Below are 21217 nucleotides of genomic sequence, written 5' to 3'. Positions count from 1 at the left end.
TTGCAATTTACATGCCAGATACATTTAAATCGAGAAGGTTTTCTTTTTGTGCATACCCATTAAGACTATTGGATATTTTTGTTAAAAAAGCTCTGTTGCTATGTCCGTCAGAATGTACATTTTTAAAATAATTCAAGCAATGTATTTAGCATTAAGGGGTACTACACCCTGCCCAATTTTGTGCCTATTTTTGCATTTTCTCAAAAAAATTAAAGCGTATTGGTGGCAAGTAAGATATGTATATTATAGGGGCAAGGACTACAACTACTGCACTGGAAATTTTATTTCAACACAGACAACATTTGTGGAGTTACAGTCACAAATGAGGGAAAACCAATATTTGATCAATAAATCAATAACTACTTGTCTTGAGTCACTGAAATTCCAGTGTAGTAACTGGATTCTTTGCCCCTATAATATACATAACTTTTGGTACCAGTGTGTTATTAGTTTTTGAGAAAAATGTAAAAATAGTCACAAATTTATCAAGGGATGTAGTTAATTGTAGTACCACCTTAAGATATTGGTCAAAAGGAGGACAGGTGAAGATTAATACTAATATGGCCTAATATGGAATTTGATTTGAAAATATTTCAGCTGTTGTCATTGGTCCTACAGAATCGAGGTAAAGTTGTTATGACCCTTACATTACTTAAGAATTCTTTCCTAAATTGTTGATTAACGACTGTGTAAGCAATAGGGTTCAATGCAGCACTTAAAATAGCAATACTCAATATCAATGCTTCAACTTCAATCGAAATATACATAAATATATTTACAAAGGATTCAAAAAATAGCGGGAACCAGCAGAGAGTAAAGACACCTATAATGTAGGAAGCCCTTTTAGCTGTCTTTGCTTCTATGTTTCTGCGTCCTCGTTCTCGTGTTTTCTTGCTCTTCGGGTTGTAAACACAAACGGAGCCGTAAATATCATCAGCGTTCGGTATAATGTTGGAAGCAGATGGCGTGCTTATATCACCTGCGGGCGAGACCACCTTCAAGGAGTTTGCTTTTGGTGAATGCTCTAGGTTAGGGTTTGATGAATTCAACGGTAGCGAATTTACTGTTTTATCCACCATTCCTGAGGCATCCAATACCCCATTTGTGTTTGGCAAATGTTCACCAGTAGACATTTCACAGGAAGCTATGGGCATTATGGGTACAGCAACTATCTTACCAGTCTCAATGCCCTCAACACTTGGAAGGGGTGTCGAATTTGATACAGAGGCGAGAGTTTGTTTTATTCTAGGGGACTCTTGACATACACGGTGTTCTTGAACAGCAGCAGGGCTACTTTTGTCAGTACCGTCGTGATTACAAAGCTCCTCCCCCGTTTCAGAATTTTTACATATTTCATGTTGAGAGGAGCTTTGCTGCGAAACATTTGTTTTCAAAACAACAGCGTTGCGAGTAACGATCTCAGTTACAGACGGTTCAATGTTTGTTACATTACCACCAGTAAGAGATATCGATTGTGCCGCTTTATTGTCTGTGGATGGTGTAGCTTCAATAACAACCCCATTTTGATGTGAGGATTCCCCATGGAAAGTAGCCTGTATAGAGATGGGTTGAACTTTATCCCCCTCTTTAGTCGGAGCTTGTGGAGTTCTTTCTTGCGATGAATCTTGAACTTTGTTTCTTCGCCTTGTAAGCCAACTTGGTAGGGATGGATGTCGGCGACGGTTTTTTACGGCTTCAACATCCATCTGCGCTATACAGTTTTTATCAATTGCACTTTTCTCTTGAATAGCGCACCTTTATCTTTAACATGCTTTCTAACAATATGAAATATTTTTCCATAGAAAAATAACACAATAGCTAAGCATATAAGACCAAGAGGAGTAAGAACACACACGTGAACAAAATCAAATGAAGGTATTGATTGTTGTCTTTCACAGATACAAAATAAATACATCGGATTGTTTCGAATAAACAGGGTTGTCAACAATCCCAGAAGTATCCCCGCTGACCACGACGCAATCAGACTAATAATCACCCGCCATTTTTGCTCTTTAGTTTTAAAAGGACGTGCAATTGCCTGATATCGTTCCATACTTATAGACGCTAAAGTAAACAGTTGTATGGAGCTGCTAGCTATATGGAAGAACATTTGAACCGAACAAATCACTTGACGAGACATTGGACAATCGAATGTTGTGATAGATGTTGCGTATACAAGAAATAGTACTGGTACACTAAAAATACAGGTAATAAGATCAGCGATTGCTAGGTTCACAAGCAACGCATTATTTGGCGTCCTTAATGCCTTATTTGTATATACGCTTATACAAACTAGCATGTTACCCAGTATACCAACGAAAAATGTGATGCCCAGCAACGCACAAGATGCAAACATCAGTATCCGCCCGTTAGCATTACGGTCTTCCTCATCAACTATCGATGCGATTGATGTACTGTTTCTGTCACTATTGAGATCAATCTCTGTCAAAGTAGTGGTAGTCATTTTGTGCGTCAACTACAAGTATTTCAACTGCAGTTGTATATATTACAATTGTCAAGTAAATATCATTAATAAATTCCTCTATTTGCGACTAAAGTCAAATCTTGCAAGTGAAAAATAAACGTTCCACATCGAGTCAGTATAAAATGCATTCCTTGTTCCATTGTGAAAAACTGATTGATTTACCTTGATTACAATCACATCGTCAAGGCCGTCTTATCGGACACTGTCACCTCAGAGAATTTCAGTAATATCAATGTCGTATGCAGGAACTACCAACTAAAGAGTGTAATTATCGTCTTTTCAAAGCAATATATCACACTGTATTAACAAACTCCTCTCCACACTCGAGTAACTTAATAACATCCAAATATACATTTGTTTTTCAGACAACCACTATCGCAAAGGCTTGCGGCGACAATGTTGTAATGAGACTCTCCTTTTAACTGTAATCATCCGCATTTAAATATCGTGACGGAGGAGTAAATTATTCAATAAGCAGCTTGTCTCGCACATGCTCATATACATCTGATTGTTTCTTTATTACACAAGCAATAAATGCACTGCAAGCCTGGGGATGTCTTATAACCATTGAATGTAGGTGTACTTAAGTTGATTTGCATAGTCAGGTGTGTGTCTTGATTGGCCGTAGATTGCGGAATTCTTCTCGGCTACGTGTCTGGTATACTGTCGTACCACGCACCAATAGCCGTCTACTATTAGGTTTGAAGTCTAGTCTGAAAGAAAGGCAAAAAGAAAAACAAAAGTATTGTTATAGATAGTAGCTGGATAAGTGGTAAATGAAATTAAATAACCCAGAAAATGTTACACATTGAGTTTGATTCATTTAATAATAAACAGGATTGGATTTTTGTACGCGAATGCAGTACTATGAATGTCTGACGTCAATTTGATGGGACTCATATCAATTGGTAAGCGCTCTTTAGCAAAGTCATTTTTCATTGAATTTACAACCGTAAAATAGTAGTATATAGTATATTTATTAAAACACATTGCAGCCAAATGGCTGAATTACATGGCTTTTACAATTTGGTTTAAATAGTATAAAAACATCAAATAACATTTTAAAGACACATTTAGAAATTGTAAAAACATCAAATTACATTTAGAATAATTGCACACGAGAAACATTTAAATATATATAAAAAAACCATCAAATATTGCACATTAGAAATACATGTAATTAATAATACCAAACAAAAAATGAGACCATGGGGGATTACACAGAGGACCAGCTGTTTTAAAAGGGGCTTAATTTGGAAAGGGGGAATACATAATGAGCAGACCAGCTGCTTGCAAGAAAATTGGATTTAAATATTTGGAAAAAAATAGATAAAAAATGAAAATGAAACAGCTATCACCGACAAAAATGCACTGAGCAGACCAGCTGCTAAAAAGTTTGAAAACCTGATAACAGGGGGGGGTCAACCAATGACAAAACAGGCGAAAATAGTAACTTTTTGCACAACATTTGCAATTGAAAGAGAATTGACCATTGCTCATTAGAATGAGGCTAGTTATGGACAATAAGTGTGCTCTTTCATTTAATGACATAGAATGTGACAAATATTGTAAGGGACACTTGACTTTTAAAACCTACATTTTGGTCAAAATTGTACTTAGATAAAGTTAAAGGTTGGAATACTCGAAATACGTCTTATTACGCTGAACCAACCTTGTCTTTGAGCTAAAGCCCCGTAGCCACCCCCAGCCAGCCAGCCCCATTTCTCAACAGAGGGCGCTATTGTATGCGCTGAAGCCCAGCATGATGCAGTCATGTCTACAGTAGAATTCAATTCGACCTTTGCAGGACTTAAACCCCATTAAAAGCTATTAAACCAAGATAACACTCATTGAAAGCAGCTCAACTGATTAAATCATATCTTCTCTGGTTAAATACACACATCATATGTTTCTGCTTTTACACGTACAATCGAGCAATGGCTGGGATTATAGTTTCAGTTGGGTGAACGATTATAAAGCGAGCGCTAGAGAACAATTCTGTGTGGGCTTTTGTTTACGAAATGAGACAAAACTCTGCTTATTGTTAACCAGCGTTCTTGAAAATGAGAAACATGGTGGTTTGCAGACTTAACACGGTTTGGAAATAATTTCTTCATATTTTTTGGTGTTATCTGTCGTTTACATATCATTCCTAAAACACCAAAGTACGAATATTTCCAAACATCTAAATTAGCTAAAAATTTAGGACATGTTACAAAACTATATTGTCTAGAATTTTAGAAGAGTACTTTTAATATTGGCCGGTTATTTTTCACACAGCGACGTTAACTAGGCAATGTACTATTACCTATAACATTAACTAAAACACCAAAGTACGAATATTTCCAAACATCTAAATTAGCTAAAAATTTAGGACATGTTACAAAACTATATTTTCTAGAACTTTAGAAGAGTACTTTTAATATTGGCCGGTTATTTTTCACACAGCGACGTTAACTAGGCATATCCCCATTCTTTTAACGTAGGCTATTTGTAGAGGTCACGCGTCAATGGGAAAGAGCACTGTGTATTATGTATAGGAAAACGGACAGAAACTGCAGTATGGTGCTTGATTAAAACCCAATTCACCCCGGTCCCAGACTGTGATAATGTTCGGCCAGTCCAAAAAATGTGCTACATGTATAAGGTTGTCGCAGACGGTTGGTGACGGAGGAGCACAATCCGGCACGGTTGTTTGATGGGATCATTTATTAGTTTTTTAAACAAAACATCATGTAGAACCAAATTTTAGGCTTAAACGGCTAAATGTGATATCATTGTAATGTTTACATATGCTTTTGAGTTATTCTCAACTTTGATTTCCCCTCTTTTACAAAATTATTTACTTTTATAGCATTTTTATAGCTTTTTCGGATACAAAATGTATCTATTAATGACAAAATTGGTGGCGCTATTTAATTACGGGACATTACTCTTTCAAGCTTTTAATACAGATAATTCCTATTATTGTTTGATGAAATATGTTTATAAAATTTCCTTGTTGCTTGTTTCACCTTTTCCAGCTGTTTTAATGGCAGTATTAATCACCTACTCCTTGCAAATAAAGAAATATGGTTTAGGATAAATAGCGCCATTTATAGTTTGCATTTAGTTAATAATGAAGCCAATTCTATATACATCAAACAACCGTGCCGGCTGGGACCGAGACTAAATCTGGACCGGACTCTAATTTGTTAAAAGGATGACATTAAATAATGAATGCGTTCCGAATTATACCGGATGTTAAAAATGCAGAACACGGCGACAAGGATTTTAAGTGGGTTTATTAGTGAAATGCTGCCATTACAGATAGATGCAATGACTGCATGTGAAAGCTATGCAACCAGAAAATCAATATCTCATCTTAGTGCCTTACATGCTAGCAACAGGCTTCAACATAAATTGTACGAAATATTTTCTCACAATATCAAGAGCTGTCTTAAGAACCACTGAACTAATACTAGGCTTGTTTGTACTCATTGTCATGCATTTTACATGCTGATTCTGAATATGGTCATGAGAATTAACAATTCTGAAATTTTTGAGTTTTTAAATCAAATTTGGAGCTTGGATACCGGATGTCGTCTGAGGTGTCCCGCGTGGAGAGAGTTAATAATATTGCGTGTGTTAAAGCAGTATGTAAGACTTTCATTTACGCGATGAAAAATATCCTGTTCAATGGACGGACGAATTTTAGTGCGTTTTTTTACTGGAAGAGGTTAATTGACCCTAAAAATCACTGAAAGCTTGAAAAATGTCTACAGTTTGTTCACAAAAATCCTGACAAAATCAAACCAGAATCTGTGTCAGTCAGGTCTAAGAGCGCTGGATTTTTTCGTCGCCTCACTCTGTACACGGCTGTTCGATGTATATAGAATTGGCTTCATTGTCAACTAAATGCAAACTATAGATGGCGCTATTTCTCCTAAATCATATTTCTTTATTTGCAAGGGTTAGGTGATTAATACCGCCATAGGTGAAACAAGCAACAAGGACATTTTATAAACATATTTTAATCAAACAATAAAAGGAATTATTTGTATTAAAAGCTTGAAAGGGTAATTTCCAGTAACTAAATAGCGCCACTAATTTTGTCATTAATAGATACATTTTATATCCGAAAAAGCTTTAAAAAATACTATAAAGTGAATAATTTTGTAAAAGAGGGGAAATAAAAGTTGACAACGACTCAAAAGCATCTGTATACATTAGCACGATATCACTGTTAGCTGTTTAAGCTTAAAATTTGGTTATGCATGATGTTTTGTTTGAAAAACTAATAAATGATCCCATCAAACAACCGTGTATAATACATTATAAATGAATGATGTCAGGGAAATATTCATAAACATTACAGGGTGACCCAAAATTTATGTTGTCCGAGGATCTCTCTTTTGAAAATCTGTAAATCACTTTTAACACAAACTATTTTGGAACGTTCTGTAGGTGTTTTCATTGTGTAGGTTTTTTTCAAAGAATGTCTATATCTATGTGATGTTTACAAAGAAACGTTATATAGCATAAATGATTTGACACGCCATGAGTGACTTAATGCTATCTTTTTTGGGCGGGAGTTTTAAATAGTTATAATTATGCACTATGGCGTGCGGTTCATTATTTGAAATACTTGCAACGATAGATCCAGTAGCGGCATAGAGAGGATGTTTTTAATATCTAAAGTATGATTACAATCTCATATCACCAAAGACATGACGGCATCTTAAAATGTTATGTCATCTAGGAATTCATATAATTGAATTAGGAAATACGGTTTCTCACTATCCTCCCACTGAAATAATTGATTAGGCCCAACATACTTTATCGCTAAATAAAACCAAAAACATTCCTGTTTCAAGAATCAAACCTAACTAAATTATCTGATCTGTCTTTCAATATCGAACTTCTAATTATATCGTGTGACATTTGGTTGATAGTATTGCTTATATTGGTTTTTAATTTGCAATTAATTTTTGAAACCAAAATTCAAATTATTTCACTGCCGCATTACAAAACGAGCGGTGGTATTCTTTTGAAGTGTGATGTAAACAAAATTGCATTAATAATACAGGCTTTATAGTTATAACGCCGGAAGGTACTTAAAAAGAAAAATACAAATCATGGCAATGCATTTAGCATAAGGAAAAATGCATTGACTATGCAATTAAAAAGCTTTGAATCTAGGTTGACAAAGGAGGATAAAATTCAAATGAATTGTTCTATACAATATTTACAAATAAAATATGACCTTAGTAGGCAAATTATACTTGTGGTTGTTACACGATGCTTGTTACAGTGCATAATGTTGAGGGGAATCGACCTTTTTCATAATATTATTATTTACAAAAATAAGGAATAGGAACACCATTCGGATTCCGATCGATTCCGCTCCTTTTTTAATATCAGATCTATTCATCATGTTCAGATCCCGTTCGAACCAGTTTGGAACAATAGGGAGAGGCGAACAAAACCCGAGAGCAAGGAGAAACAAAACAGTGGTCCGGCAAGGTCCGCAGAACTGGCATAGTAATTGTTCGCGGGCAACTCAACCCATACCTCCACGTGGTGCCGGATGCGTAAAGCTAATTTGAGCAATGAGGAACAGGCTTGGATGCTAGGATTTCAGCTAGCGGAGGATCATGTAAGCATTTTGGCCACGTTCTAGCTACTTCCTCTGCTGACTCAGCCTGATGTTACACGTCTGCAAGACAATGAAACAATGATATAGTTGAATCATTTTCTTACGATCCGTGACCATTCATAGCATACCTTTGTTTCTCTGTGGATTTGACTAGATGGACATATTCTAAGAAAAAATAGCTCCTATGTCCCTCCCAAAAATGGCGGGAAAATCTATTTATAGCTCATTTTTCAAAATGGCCGCCGGTGACATTTTGAAAAACATGAATATCTATATACCATGTTCTGGATAGGCTATAATGACAAATAATATGCCATTTTCCACTATCTTTGGCATGCCCAACCTTTTAAGATTAAATTCAAAGTGTTGAGAGGTCCTCTTGACCCATAAATCCAAGATGGCCGCCAGTTTCATATTGAAAAACATGAAAATCGATATATCATGAAGTGGGTAGGCTATAATAACAAACAATGTGTCGTTTTCAACTACATTTGGCATGCAAAACCGTTTAAGATCATATTCAAAGAGTTTGGGGTCACCTTGACCCCTAAATCCAAGATGGCCGCCAGCGCCATATTGACAAAAACATGAAAATCTATATACCATGAAGTGGATAGGCTATACTGACAAACAATGTGTTGTTTTCCACTATTTTTGGCATGCCAAATCTTTTTTTGTCATATTCAAAGTGTTTGGGGGTCATCTTGAACCCTAAATCCAAGATGGCCGCCAGCGCAGTATTGAAAAACATGAACATCGATATATCATGAAGTGGATTGACTATAATAACCAACAATGTGTCGTTTTCAACTATTTTTGGAATGCAAAATCATTTAAGATCATATTCAAAGAGTTTGGGGTCACCTTGACCCCTAAATCTAAGATGGCCGCCAGCACCACATTGACAAAAACATGAAGTGGATAGGCTATACTGACAAATATTCCACTTTCTTGGCATGCCAAACCTTTTCATGTCGTATTCAAAGTATTGGGGGCATCTTGACCCCTAAATCCAAGATGACTGTCTAAGCCATGTCGAAAAACATGAACATCGATATTTAAGATGTGACACACATGAGGCCAATACTTATTTTTACTCAATTACTTATACTATAGATTTTGAAAGTGTTACCTTTGTTCTTTCAGGAAAGTTGCACGTTAAGAGCATGTGATGGAGAACAGAACAGACACTGAAGAGCTACAGAGCAACTAAGAGACTGATAAACTAGAATGCATGCTGAAAGATCATTGCCCTGTAAAAGACAGGTTTGAAAAAGTAGAGAAATGGGAGAACACAATTTTTTACAATGGAAGGGCCTTGATAAACTTCAACATGTCAATACAACAGTGGAATGGGATAAAGGACCTAAGGGTTTTCATAAGCATGCTACTTGGTGTACCACGATGTCTAACACACACGCTCACTGCCAAGCCACAAAACGCAAGCACAAATCTGAGAAAAAAAAAAAAAAAAGGCTGGGATGTCCGGTCAGCAATTATCTTTCTCAGGACCTCTTCCCAAGAAACTTCGTTCAAGTATAGGTGTTCTGCATGATAAGGCATTGTGCGTCCACAAAATTCTGGTAACCGGGACAAAAACACTTTTGTTACTGTTGACACAAGATGCGTGGAGAAGATTTGAGGCACACACTATCTACATTGCAGATTAGGATACAAGAGAGCGGTTAGATACGTTTATAACGTCAATCCCAGACAGGCAAACAGCCTTTGGCTTGGAAATCAGATACCACCGTCATTGCTGGCGTCAATATGTCAGCAATCAAGCGAAGATAATCTCAGTGAAAATGCAGAGCATCTACAGCATGTTAACCTTCGGGAGGCTCAAGCTTTGTTCTTTCAACATATCCAACAAGTCATATTTAAAGATCGTGAAATACACACCCTTGAAGGACTGCTCCAAGATTACATTCGCATTATTTCAAACTACGGGCACTTTTCCCAAGTAAGGTCCAGCTACCTCAAGGAACTTCTGATCAAAGAATTTGGAAAAGTTATAGGAATTCACGAACGTATTCAGAAGAATTTTAGTGAGTTTGTGTATGATACAAGAGCTGCCGGTACATACATCGAGGCCGCGCTGTTATCACTAGGAGTAACGGATGACCAGTTGGTCAGCAATGTCGCAACACGACTTAGAGAACAGGTCATCAAAAGAACCACTATTCCTTGGGCCCCGTACATACATGAGTTGGAGCAAGATGAAAACTTTAGTGAGCTCCTACTAAAGCTCATTACCTGGTTGAAAAAACCTAGCACAGGTTCAGCTGATGACAACCCAAAGGTCTGATCAATTTCGTCAATCTTAGAGAGCAATCGTTATTTACGACAGGGGTTGGCATTTTGAAGGGGAACCGATTTGTTTTATCTTGAGGGGGTCGACATTTTTGTTGAACCAGGAGGGGATTGTTAAGTTTTAAATTTTAAGTAATTAGTTTAAACAAGGGCGGAATTTGAAAATTTGAAAATTTGCTTTCCCCTCGCATCCACTCAAAATTGTCAGATTCACCCTTTTAAACTTAACAATCCCCTCCTGGTTCAACAAACAATTTTGCGTTTCTACCTCAAGATCAAATAAAAAATTTGATCAAAATGCCCATTCCCTTGTCGTAAATAACGATCTCCCTACGATTGACGTAATTGATCGGACCTTTAGGTTGCCATCAGTTAGACCTGTGTTAGGGTTTTTCAACCAGTTAATGAAGTTTAGTATGAGCTCACTCAAGTTTTCAGCTTGCTCCACCTCATCTATGTACGGGGGCTAAGGAATAGTGGTTGTTTTGATGACCTGTTCTTGACCAACTGGTCATCCGTTACTCCCAGTGATAACAGCGCGGCCTCGATGTATGTATCGGAAGTGCTTGTATCATACACAAGCTCACTAACTTTCTTCTGAATACATACGTGAAATCCTATGTCTTTTCCAAATTCTTTGATCAGAAGTTCCTTGAGGTAGCTGGACCTTACTTGGGAAAAGTGCCCGTGGTTTGAAGTAATACGAATGTAATCTTGGAGCAGTCCTTCAAGGGTGCGTATTTCACAATTTTAAATAAATATTACTTGTTGGATATGTTGAAAGAACAAAGCTTGAGCCTCCCGAAGGTGAAAATGCTGTAAATGCTCTGCATTTTCACTGATATTATCTCTAGCTTGATTGCTGATATTTTGACGCCAGCATAGCACAATGACGGTGGTATCTGATTTCCAAGCCAAAGGCTGTTTGCCTGTCTGGGATTGATGTTATAAACGTATCTAACCGCTCTCTTGTATCCTGCAATGTAGATAGTGTGTGCCTTGAATCTTCTCCATGCATCTTGTGTCAAAAGTAACAAAAGTGTTTTTGTCCCGGTTACCAGACTTTTGTGGACGCACATTGCCTTATCATGCAGAACACCTATACTTGAACGAAGTTTCTTGGAAGGAGGTCCTGAGAAAGATGATTGCTGACCGGACATCCCAGCATTTTTTTTTTATTTTCTCAGATTTGTGCTTGTGTGTGTGTGTTAGACATCGTGGTACAACAATTAGCATGCATATGAAAACCCTTAGGTCCTTTATCCCATTCCACTGTTGTATTGACATGTTGAAATTTATCAAGGCCCTTCCATTGTAAAAATTTGTCCTTAATGTTCTCCCATTTCTCTACTTTTTCTAAACTGTCTTTTACAGGGCAATGATCTTTCAGCATGCATTCTAGTTTATCAGTCTCTTGGTTGCTCTGTAGCTCTTGAATATGATCTTAAATGGTTTTGCATGCCGTAAATAGTTGAAAAACGACACATTGTTGGTTATTATAATAAATCCACTTCATGATATATCGATTTTCATGTTTTTCAATATGGCGCTGGCGGCCATCTTGGATTTAGGGTTCAAGATGACCCCCAAACACTTTGAATTTGACAAAAAAAGATTTGGCATGCCAAAAATAGTGGAAAACGACACTTTGTTTGTCAGTATAGCCTATCCACTTCATGGTATATAGATTTTAATGTTTTTGTCAATATGGCGCTGGCAGCCATCTTGGATTTAGGGGTCAACGTGACCCCAAACTCTTTGAATATGATCTTAAACGGTTTTGCATGCCAAATATAGTTGAAAACGACACATTGTTTGTTATTATAGCCTACCCACTTCATGATATATCGATTTTCATGTTTTTCAATATGAAACTGGCGGCCATCTTGGATTTAGGGGTCAAGATGACCTCTCAACACTTTGAATTTTATCTTAAAAGGTTGGGTATGCCAAAGATAGTGGAAAACGGCATATTATTTGTCATTACAGCCCATCCAGAACATGGTATATAGATATTCATGTTTTTCAAAATGTCACCGGCGGCCATTTTGAAAAATGAGCTATACATAGATTTTCCCGCCATTTTTGGGAGGGACATAGGAGCTATTTTTTCTTAGAATATGTCCATCTAGTCAAATCCACAGAGAAACAAAGGTATGCTATGAATGGTCACGGATCATAAGAAAATGATTCAACTAATATCCAAATGAAATTTGATAAAGGAGTGAGTACTGGCGCGTGAGATGAACGCGCCATTTAAATCAGTTCTGATTTGTAGACTCTGTTTTTTATATTATGTATATATTATATGGCGAGAGAAAGAAGAAGAAAGTAATACATTTTATATCACTACAAAACATCGTTTCCAGATACTCCAATTTTTCCAGTGGCATACCAAACTCAGCCCTATTACATGCTATGAATCCTTATGACTAGAGGAATATTTGTCAATTATTCATTTTAACAAATCTTGGAAGTCAAGGATTGCGCAAATGCGCAGATGATTTAATAATATTTATTTGTATCGAAATATGTTTTGTAAACTTGAAAGCTCTTCATTTTTCGGAGAGCCGGACCTTCACAAAAGGTTGATACATTTTAGGAAGAAGTATTGTGCAGAGGATGATTTAAGCACTTCCCACCACGCCACTGTGTTGACTTGCGGTTAGCATAGCTGTGTGAGTGAACATGACACCACTGCTCGCACATTGCATTGACGGCCATGGTTAAATTTGAATTTGGACTGATATATTTACAATAAAAACGCATTCACAATGCTGGTCGATTTCACATTTTATGTTACCTGCAGAAGGTGTGAATTATCCTTCATGCATACATCACTTTAGATCTGAAATCGACCAACTAATAATGACACACGCACAATTCTTAAACAACATTTTGCACAGAATTCAATGGGATTTGAAAAGTAAAGTGGCAGTTGAAACTCTGGTGATAACACGTTTGCAGTGCATGATGGGGCTTCCTTAAATCATCCTCTGGGTTGATACATTTTAGGAAGAGAAAGTGAGTGCACAATACTTCTTTGTCCTCAGGTCACGGAATAGATTCGTAAAAGTAAGCGTTAATGGATAGTCGTAATGAATCAACACGAGGACAAAGAAATACAAACTATGAAAGAATATATATAGACTGCACAAAAAGTAACGCAGCTGTTATAAATATGCCTATAGCGTCAGAACTAATAATTGTGTTCACAATATTTTCACATAGAAACAAGGATGATTTATTTACGCTTATATTGATACCACATTTGTCCAATTTCGTTCAATATTAACAATACAGCAGTGTTTTTAAAGAAAAATGCCCGAATTTAAAAGTTGCCGCTATTTGATTTGAAGTCAGCGCAAAGATAAATGGAGGGCTTTACGTGCCACAATGTTTGTGTAATAACCATTGATCGCTGTAAACTGCAACACTTTAAATTCGGGTATTTTTCTTTGAAAGTACTACTGTGTTAACATTGAACGACATTTGACAAAAGGGGTATTAAAATGCGCGTAAATAATTTATACTTCTTTCTATGTAGAAATATTGTGGAAACAATTATTAGTTCTGAAGCTATAGGCGTATTTATAACAGCTGTGTTACTTTTTGTGCAGACTTTATATAAGAGTACAAGAAATCTAAAGATAGAATCAGAGTAGTGTTTTTCGATGTAGAGTTGTAATCACTGTATAGTTGATGCATAGGTTCTTTTTAAGTCCATCGGTGTTTTTATTCTGTAAACCCAAGTGTCTAACTTGTAAGGAGTATTATTGTGCAATGTATTTTTAAGATATTATTATCAAACTGATTTTATGTTTTACGATTCATATTTATCACAACATATGATTAACCGAAAGAGAAAGCTTTCATCCAGTTTACTCTTTACTATATCTAACGCGGGGGCGCAGTTGGACTATAATTGAAACTGATAACAAATTATGCTATTTTTAGGATAAGTATAAAATAAATGAATTTTGTAGAGATTTTTGTAGAGGCCTGCAGTATGCCTGATTATTGACTTACGGTGTTTTGTCATAGTGTTATTTTAAAGGTAATAAAAAGGGTTTTAAGCCATAACATGTGATTTACTCCACAACAACGCCCTCAATTTATCTCGAAATTTTACTTTTTGCATAATTGTAATCTCCAATGGTGTACTAAAATACTGCGTGAAAGACCAAGCCTGAAGTGCTTTAATTATAGAAACATTCAAGTTTTTATATGAAATCCCGAAGATCTCCAATTTTATCCGGGTTCACCTATCGAATGATGGCTAACACGTCTTGTGTGTGTACTAGTATATGTATCATTGAATCAGTGACGTATAAACCGTGTGCATATCGTTATTCCTCTTACGGATTATTTATACGTCCGAGCTGCGTGAAGCTCCGCTGAAGAATGCATGTAATACGATCGCCGAGCAGGCACTGTAGGTGCTGGAATGAAATGCAATTTTCTTCGTCATTTTTCTACATCATTTTGTTTGGCTCGAAATTAAAAGAGACGACGCGATCAGTGAAAACTAACATTCTAAATAGGAATCTATTCTTTATGTTAATCGTATTATTATTGCTTTAATATAAAACATAAAAATTTATTAATTGAGTGATTTTAGTGTTTCTAGTCCCCAAGCCTAAATCCATAAACTATTAAAGTTATCATTAATCAACAAGACCTAACTAATGTGGCAAAACATTGGTAAAAACTTTCCAATGGGCATTCGATTTTTATTTGCCTACCGTGCTCCATTCTTTTGCCACAGTATTTTGCTTCTGTAGCACAGGTCTGTAATTGGTAACTTCATGTAAGCCATGAATTTTCTTGACTTATAGAAGGGGATCAGCAGATGCGGCACTGCACCGTTAACTAACCCTGAATGCCGCTCTCTATCGCTTACTTATAACGCCGACTCATCGTAAGGTAATTGTTTTGCTGCCCTCTGGCTCGCTAGTGTGGTCTCCTTTTCTATAATTCAAGATAATTCATGCGTAACCTGAATTTAACAAAGATACGAATCGATATTCGACACTCTGTCAAACTCATAATGACTGTATATTTTGTATTTACAGTCTAAACGCAGGACAACCGATTCTTTTGTTCTGCTTAGTCGCGCTAAAAGTCGATCGATACATGTTAAAATCAGCACAATTCCGAGATACACCATTTTGCTATGAAATTTATTTTCTCGGTCAAATATAAAGCAAAATTATTTTTTTCTTCAGTAATGTCAAATAAAAACATAGTGCTTGGATGAACATTTTTTTAAAAATCCTGGTGTTAAAATTAAGCATCAAATTGTGTCTTTAAGTGTGATATTTTTGATTTTTATAGGCCTTTAGTTCGCCCGTGAGCTTTTTACAGAATTCATTTTTAGCGTCTCAAACTAATATAGTTTGCTAAAGAAAGATATTTCCCACCTCTGTAAAGCACATCGTGTGGGTCTATATATTATAGTTTTGTCAGAATTTCCGTTTTTATTTTACCCTCATGCTCCGAAAATGTCAAACTTAGTACTTTACCTCGAGAGCAACCAACAGAAATAATCGATATTTCAATTGTTGTCAACCCAGGTCCCTTTTCCATTGAAAACCAGGATTGCCTGACCAGCGATTTGGTAGCCCAAATCCCCAATTCTGGTAAATGAGGTGGATTTTGGAAATTTGCTCCCGTGATAGCCTGCAATTTCAATTTATAGGGGCTATGGATTCCATGATTATGAAAACCATTTTGTCTGTTTGTTTGTTTGTTTGTTTATTTATTTACCTAGGATGAGGTCCATGGGAAAATCCACTGTCCAAACCTAGAAAAATTCGCGTGTTATTAGAGGGGATTTTAATTTTCTGTCCCTCCTATCTCCAGGTGAATTTTGAATGACCCCCCCATCGCGGGTTGGCATTTTCATTACACCCTTCAGACTTGCGTTCGGGTTTGTGTAGGCTATATAAATATTATAAGGTACCGGTATGTAATATTATATAGGCCTATGGGGGTGGGGTGGGTACTCAACACATTTTAACCATGACTTACAATGCAAGGCTCATTGTTGCCATAAATGATTTTTCCTTCAGGTCATTATAATAGGTTGTTATAAACTTCCGTGTTTAACCTTGTATTGTTTTGGCTGCTTCATTATGACTTTCGGTGGGTTTAAGCAATTTCAAACAAACACAAACAAAAGGCACTATACCGAAACACTAGGTAATTTCTTTGCTATATTGAAGTTCTGGCAAAACTGTATCCAGGCCGGGCACCCAGAGATATCGATCCACAATGCTAGTATTTCACGCGTGGATTTGAATTTTTTTCAGCTGGTAGTCAAAAATTATAGAATAAAAACGGAAATTCTGACAAAACTATAATATATAGACCCACACGATGTGCTTTACAGAGGTGGGAAATATCGTTCTTTAGCAAACTATATTAGTTTGAGACGCTAAAAAATGAATTCTGTAAAAAGCTCACGGGCGAACTAAAGGCCTATAAAAATCAAAAATATCACACTTAAAGACACAATTTGATGCTTAATTTTAACACCAGGATTTTTAAAAAAAATGTTCATCCAAGCACTATGTTTTTATTTGACATTACTGAAGAAAAAAAAAATTTTTGCTTTATATTTGACCGAGAAAATAAATTTCATAGCAAAAAGGTGTATCTCGGAATTGTGCTGATTTTAACATGTATCGATCGACTTTTAGCGCGACTAAGCAGAACAAAAGAATCGGTTGTCCTGCGTTTAGACTGTTTAATGATATCCAGTTAACCTCAAACCTAAATATCGAGTATTAAACGAGTATTTACATAGAGATTTAATATGATTAAATATTGAGTGTTTGCCAAGACAGATTACAAATTAACTTATGCGAACAGTCGAGTAAAAATAGCACAATTCAAATATAAATTACTTTAACTAATGTATTTGCTTAAAGTATTGCATAATGTAAGTGATTAAGTGCTTAAATCTGGCACCCAATATGATTTTGTTTGAATCCGTGTGGGCATAATAATGACATCTGCCTCCCCCGAAAAAAACACACGATAAAATGGCCACTCTGTCTTGTGGAATATGGCTTCAAAACATTAATAATAACAATGCTGTTTATTCCATAGATAATACGTGAGGATTGTATCGCATATGTTACTGCGTTTCGTACACAAGCAGGGCACTATCATGTTACACGTTTTGACAAATCGATATATTGAAAGGTTTCTATGCAAAAACGATTCTATAAACCATCATGCGCACAGGTTCCACCTCGGTACACCTGAGCACATTTTTTCGTCCAAGAGCTTCCAAGCAGAGACCGAATGTGGAAAATCTGTTGAAAACTACCTATCCAAGCAGATTTTTTAAAACCAAAATGTAGGTTTTAAAAGTCAAAACCTCAAGTGTTCCTTACAATATTTTTCAAATTGTATGTCATTAAATGAAAAAAACACACTTATATTGTCAATAATTATACTAGCATCACTAGAATGAGCAATGGTCAATTTTCTTTAAATTGCAAATCTTGTGCAAAAAGTTGCTATTTTCGCCTGTTTTGTCATACGGTTGTAAATTCAATGAACTATGACTTTGCTATAAGAGCGCTTACAAATTGATATGTGTCAGATTTTGAATAAATGAACAGTGAATTTCCCTAAAACATTCACAAAGTTTGTCATAAAATCACATTTTTTTACATTTAATTAAAACACTTTCACGTCAAAACTTTGGCTGTGTCGGCAATAATGACGTTAAGCAAAAAGCAGAATATCTGGCTCAATGTACCAATGTCTCTTCGTAAATAGTTGGCCATATTTTTAGTAGCGTATGAATTACAGCATCGATTGATTCATCATCGTATTCCCCACACTATTAAGGGGGTACTACACCCCTGGCCACTTTTGTGCCTATTTTTTACATTTTTCTCAAAAATTATAGCGCATTGGTGACAAGTAAGATATGTATATTATAGGGCTACAACTACTGCACTGAAAATTCAGCAACTCAAGGCAAGTAGTTATTGATTTATTGATCAAATATTGGTTTCCCTCATTTTTGACTGTAACTCCACAACTGTTGTATGTATTGAAATAAAATTTCCAGTGCAGTACTTGCCCCTATAATATACATATCTTACTTGTCACCAATGCGCTATATTTTTGGAGGCAAATGCAAAAATAGGCACAAAATTGGCCAGGGGTGTAGTACCCCTTAAATAATCTCTGCCCACGACATTAAAGCCATAATGTACGATCTTATAATATATGAAATTGGTAAATTTTTTTCAAACCTGATTTTTTTGCATAATGTTTACACATGTCCCAACTTGCACCTAAATGGAATCGGCCATATTTGTTGTCTTTGTAGGTAAACAGAACAAAGTTCGACATAAAGTCATTATTTAAAATTATGCTAAAATAACCAGTGGGAATTTTTTCACTTTACCTTGTTATGTCAGCTTAAAATGGACAGCAACCTTCCCGGCAGTTATTACTAAAATGTTATTTCAACATTTTGAATAAAGAATAACAAAAATAAAATTTGACGGAAATCGTACAATAAGGCTTTAAAATTAGAGAATTAAATTAACACTCTTGTCATGTACGTTCCATATTCATTTAAACTAAAGGTCTCCGGTCTTTCTTTGAAAAGGAGTGTATCATCATTGAGAATGTTGATAGCCTAGTAATATAGATGTGTGATGTATGTGTTACTGAATGAATGTGGTTGTTAATGTGAATGAATGTTTCGTTGCTATGGGTTACGTTATGGGTAACGCTATGTAACTCAAAATAAACATCTAAAAAAAAGAAACCAACCCCCCTTAAATAATGACCATTATTAAAAAATGGGCGATTGTATTACAAATCTGTCAAATCTGTTGGAAGCAGAATTAATTTCGGCACATTTTGACACCTCATTTGTAGCAATTGACTAAATATTGACGTCACAGCGTACATTTAAATCAATGTAACCCAATATTTGAAAGTTGCAGTAAATTGTATTGATTTTGTATTCAGTATAACGGAAGGAAATCTGTGTAATGAAATCTTAGTATTTTTGTATTGCATGTAAGTGCAACTTTCAAATCTGGACCTCACTACATTAAATTGACCGGTGTTTTATTGTTTTCTGGGCTATTGTATCAAATGAGGTGTCAAAATGCACAGAAATAAATTCTGCTTCCAACGCATTTGACAGATTTATAATACAATAGCCCCTTTGTGAATAATGGCATTTATTTAAAGGGCTTAGTTACTTATTTTGAGGTGTTTACTACAAATTGAGAATAGAAATAAATTGAGAGAAAAAGACTAAATGTTGTGGGTTTTAGTGAAATGCAGATGGAATGCCTAATGTGAACGAAACATAAAAGACACTAAAATTTCTTTAAAATAAAAGAGAACATTAATCAGTGAGTTGAAAACATATGTCTAGAAAAGAGGGAGAAAATTAATGAGTGAGTTCACAGGGGAAACATGTTTGAGAAAAGAGGGAGAAAAGAGTGAGGGAGAGATACGGAAGACAGAGTGAGGAGAGAGAAAGAGATGGGGGGAGGAGAGAAAAACATGAAAACAGGCGGGAGTATGAGAGAGGGAAAAGAGTGGAGGAAGTGGCGCAGTCAGCACTTTTTCAGAGGGTGGGCAAAGCAATTTTCAAGGGGGGAGGCAAACTTTGACGAAAATGGTCAAAAATGGGCTGAAAAGTACAAAAAGGCCTAAAACATTAATATCAGGGTGGCCAGCATCCCCCTTACATCACCCTTGGCTACGCCACTGATTAGAGGAGAGGAGGAGAGGGACATAAAGGGGAGAGTAAAGTGAGATAAAAAAAAGGAAAAACTGATATTGGAAAAACGGACCTACATTCATAAATATTTGAAAACACTCACAAACCGAATTATTAAAACAAAGAGAAATCAAGGTATATAATGACTAAAGACCGAAGACAATTTTTCGCATCGTCACTCGTCAATACGCTAATTAATTCAATTTTAAAACTGCTTACATCTGCTTTTATGACGATGCTTGCACAAGTCGCACGTAGGTTTATTTTTATTTGATATTTGATATGATGAATGTACGTTGGCAAATAAAAAGCATGTTTGGATTATGCTCTGAAAAACTAAATTAAGTACATGATAAAAATAGCATCGATTTATTTAAACTAAAAGATGACTTGTTTGAGGAATATTACTATAATAATAAGAAAATGTATGAAGAAGAAAGAGAAGTGCAAGGAATAAAATTAAAGACGAAAAGTATCGGTCAAGGACTTGGTTATTTATTCATCGGTATTCAGTTTGTAACCAGATGAATTTGATTACATTGAAACCATCAAAATTGTCTCAAACATATTCATTTTTGTGTTAAGGGCTCGGATAGCGATGTTTGTACGATATTTTTATGGGACCTGGGAGCACATCAGACTCACCAAATTGCATACGAGTAATATCCTTCTGATTTCAAATAATTTAGATTTTTTTTTTAAATCCGTGATATAATATCAATATTATGATAAGTTATCGAAAATAATATTTTTGACATTTAACAGTCCTCGAAGTAACTTTAAAAATCTAATGATATGTACTTAAAGTGTATGTAGCTGGGATGAAAAGCCGTCCATCATATTATATGAAAATATTGACCATTCGTATTGAAGATAATACATTTGTTCCCCAAAAGACCTAGATTTTAGGTGTATCTTCAATATGACGGACGGCTTTTCCTTCCAGCTACATACACTTTAAGTACAGATAATTAGATTGATAAAGTTTACTTCGAAGACT

General features: G+C 35.8%; 1 protein-coding gene across 1 annotated transcript in view; it reads right to left on the bottom strand.

Moving 5' to 3' along the window:
• Positions 1–213: 213 nt before the first annotated feature.
• The window catches only part of LOC140162169 (uncharacterized), an 82277-nt gene continuing 61273 nt past the window's right edge, over positions 214–21217 (bottom strand). Inside the window, exon 2 of the mRNA XM_072185440.1 lies at positions 214–3198. Coding sequence (XP_072041541.1) covers positions 594–1706 — 1113 coding nt within the window. The 5' untranslated portion in view covers positions 1707–3198 and the 3' untranslated portion in view covers positions 214–593. The remainder of the gene's footprint in view (positions 3199–21217) is intronic.

This window comes from Amphiura filiformis, chromosome 10 (assembly GCF_039555335.1).
Source record: "Amphiura filiformis chromosome 10, Afil_fr2py, whole genome shotgun sequence".
Lineage (NCBI taxonomy): Eukaryota > Metazoa > Echinodermata > Ophiuroidea > Amphilepidida > Amphiuridae > Amphiura > Amphiura filiformis.
This window is presented reverse-complemented; position numbering and strand designations above follow the sequence as displayed.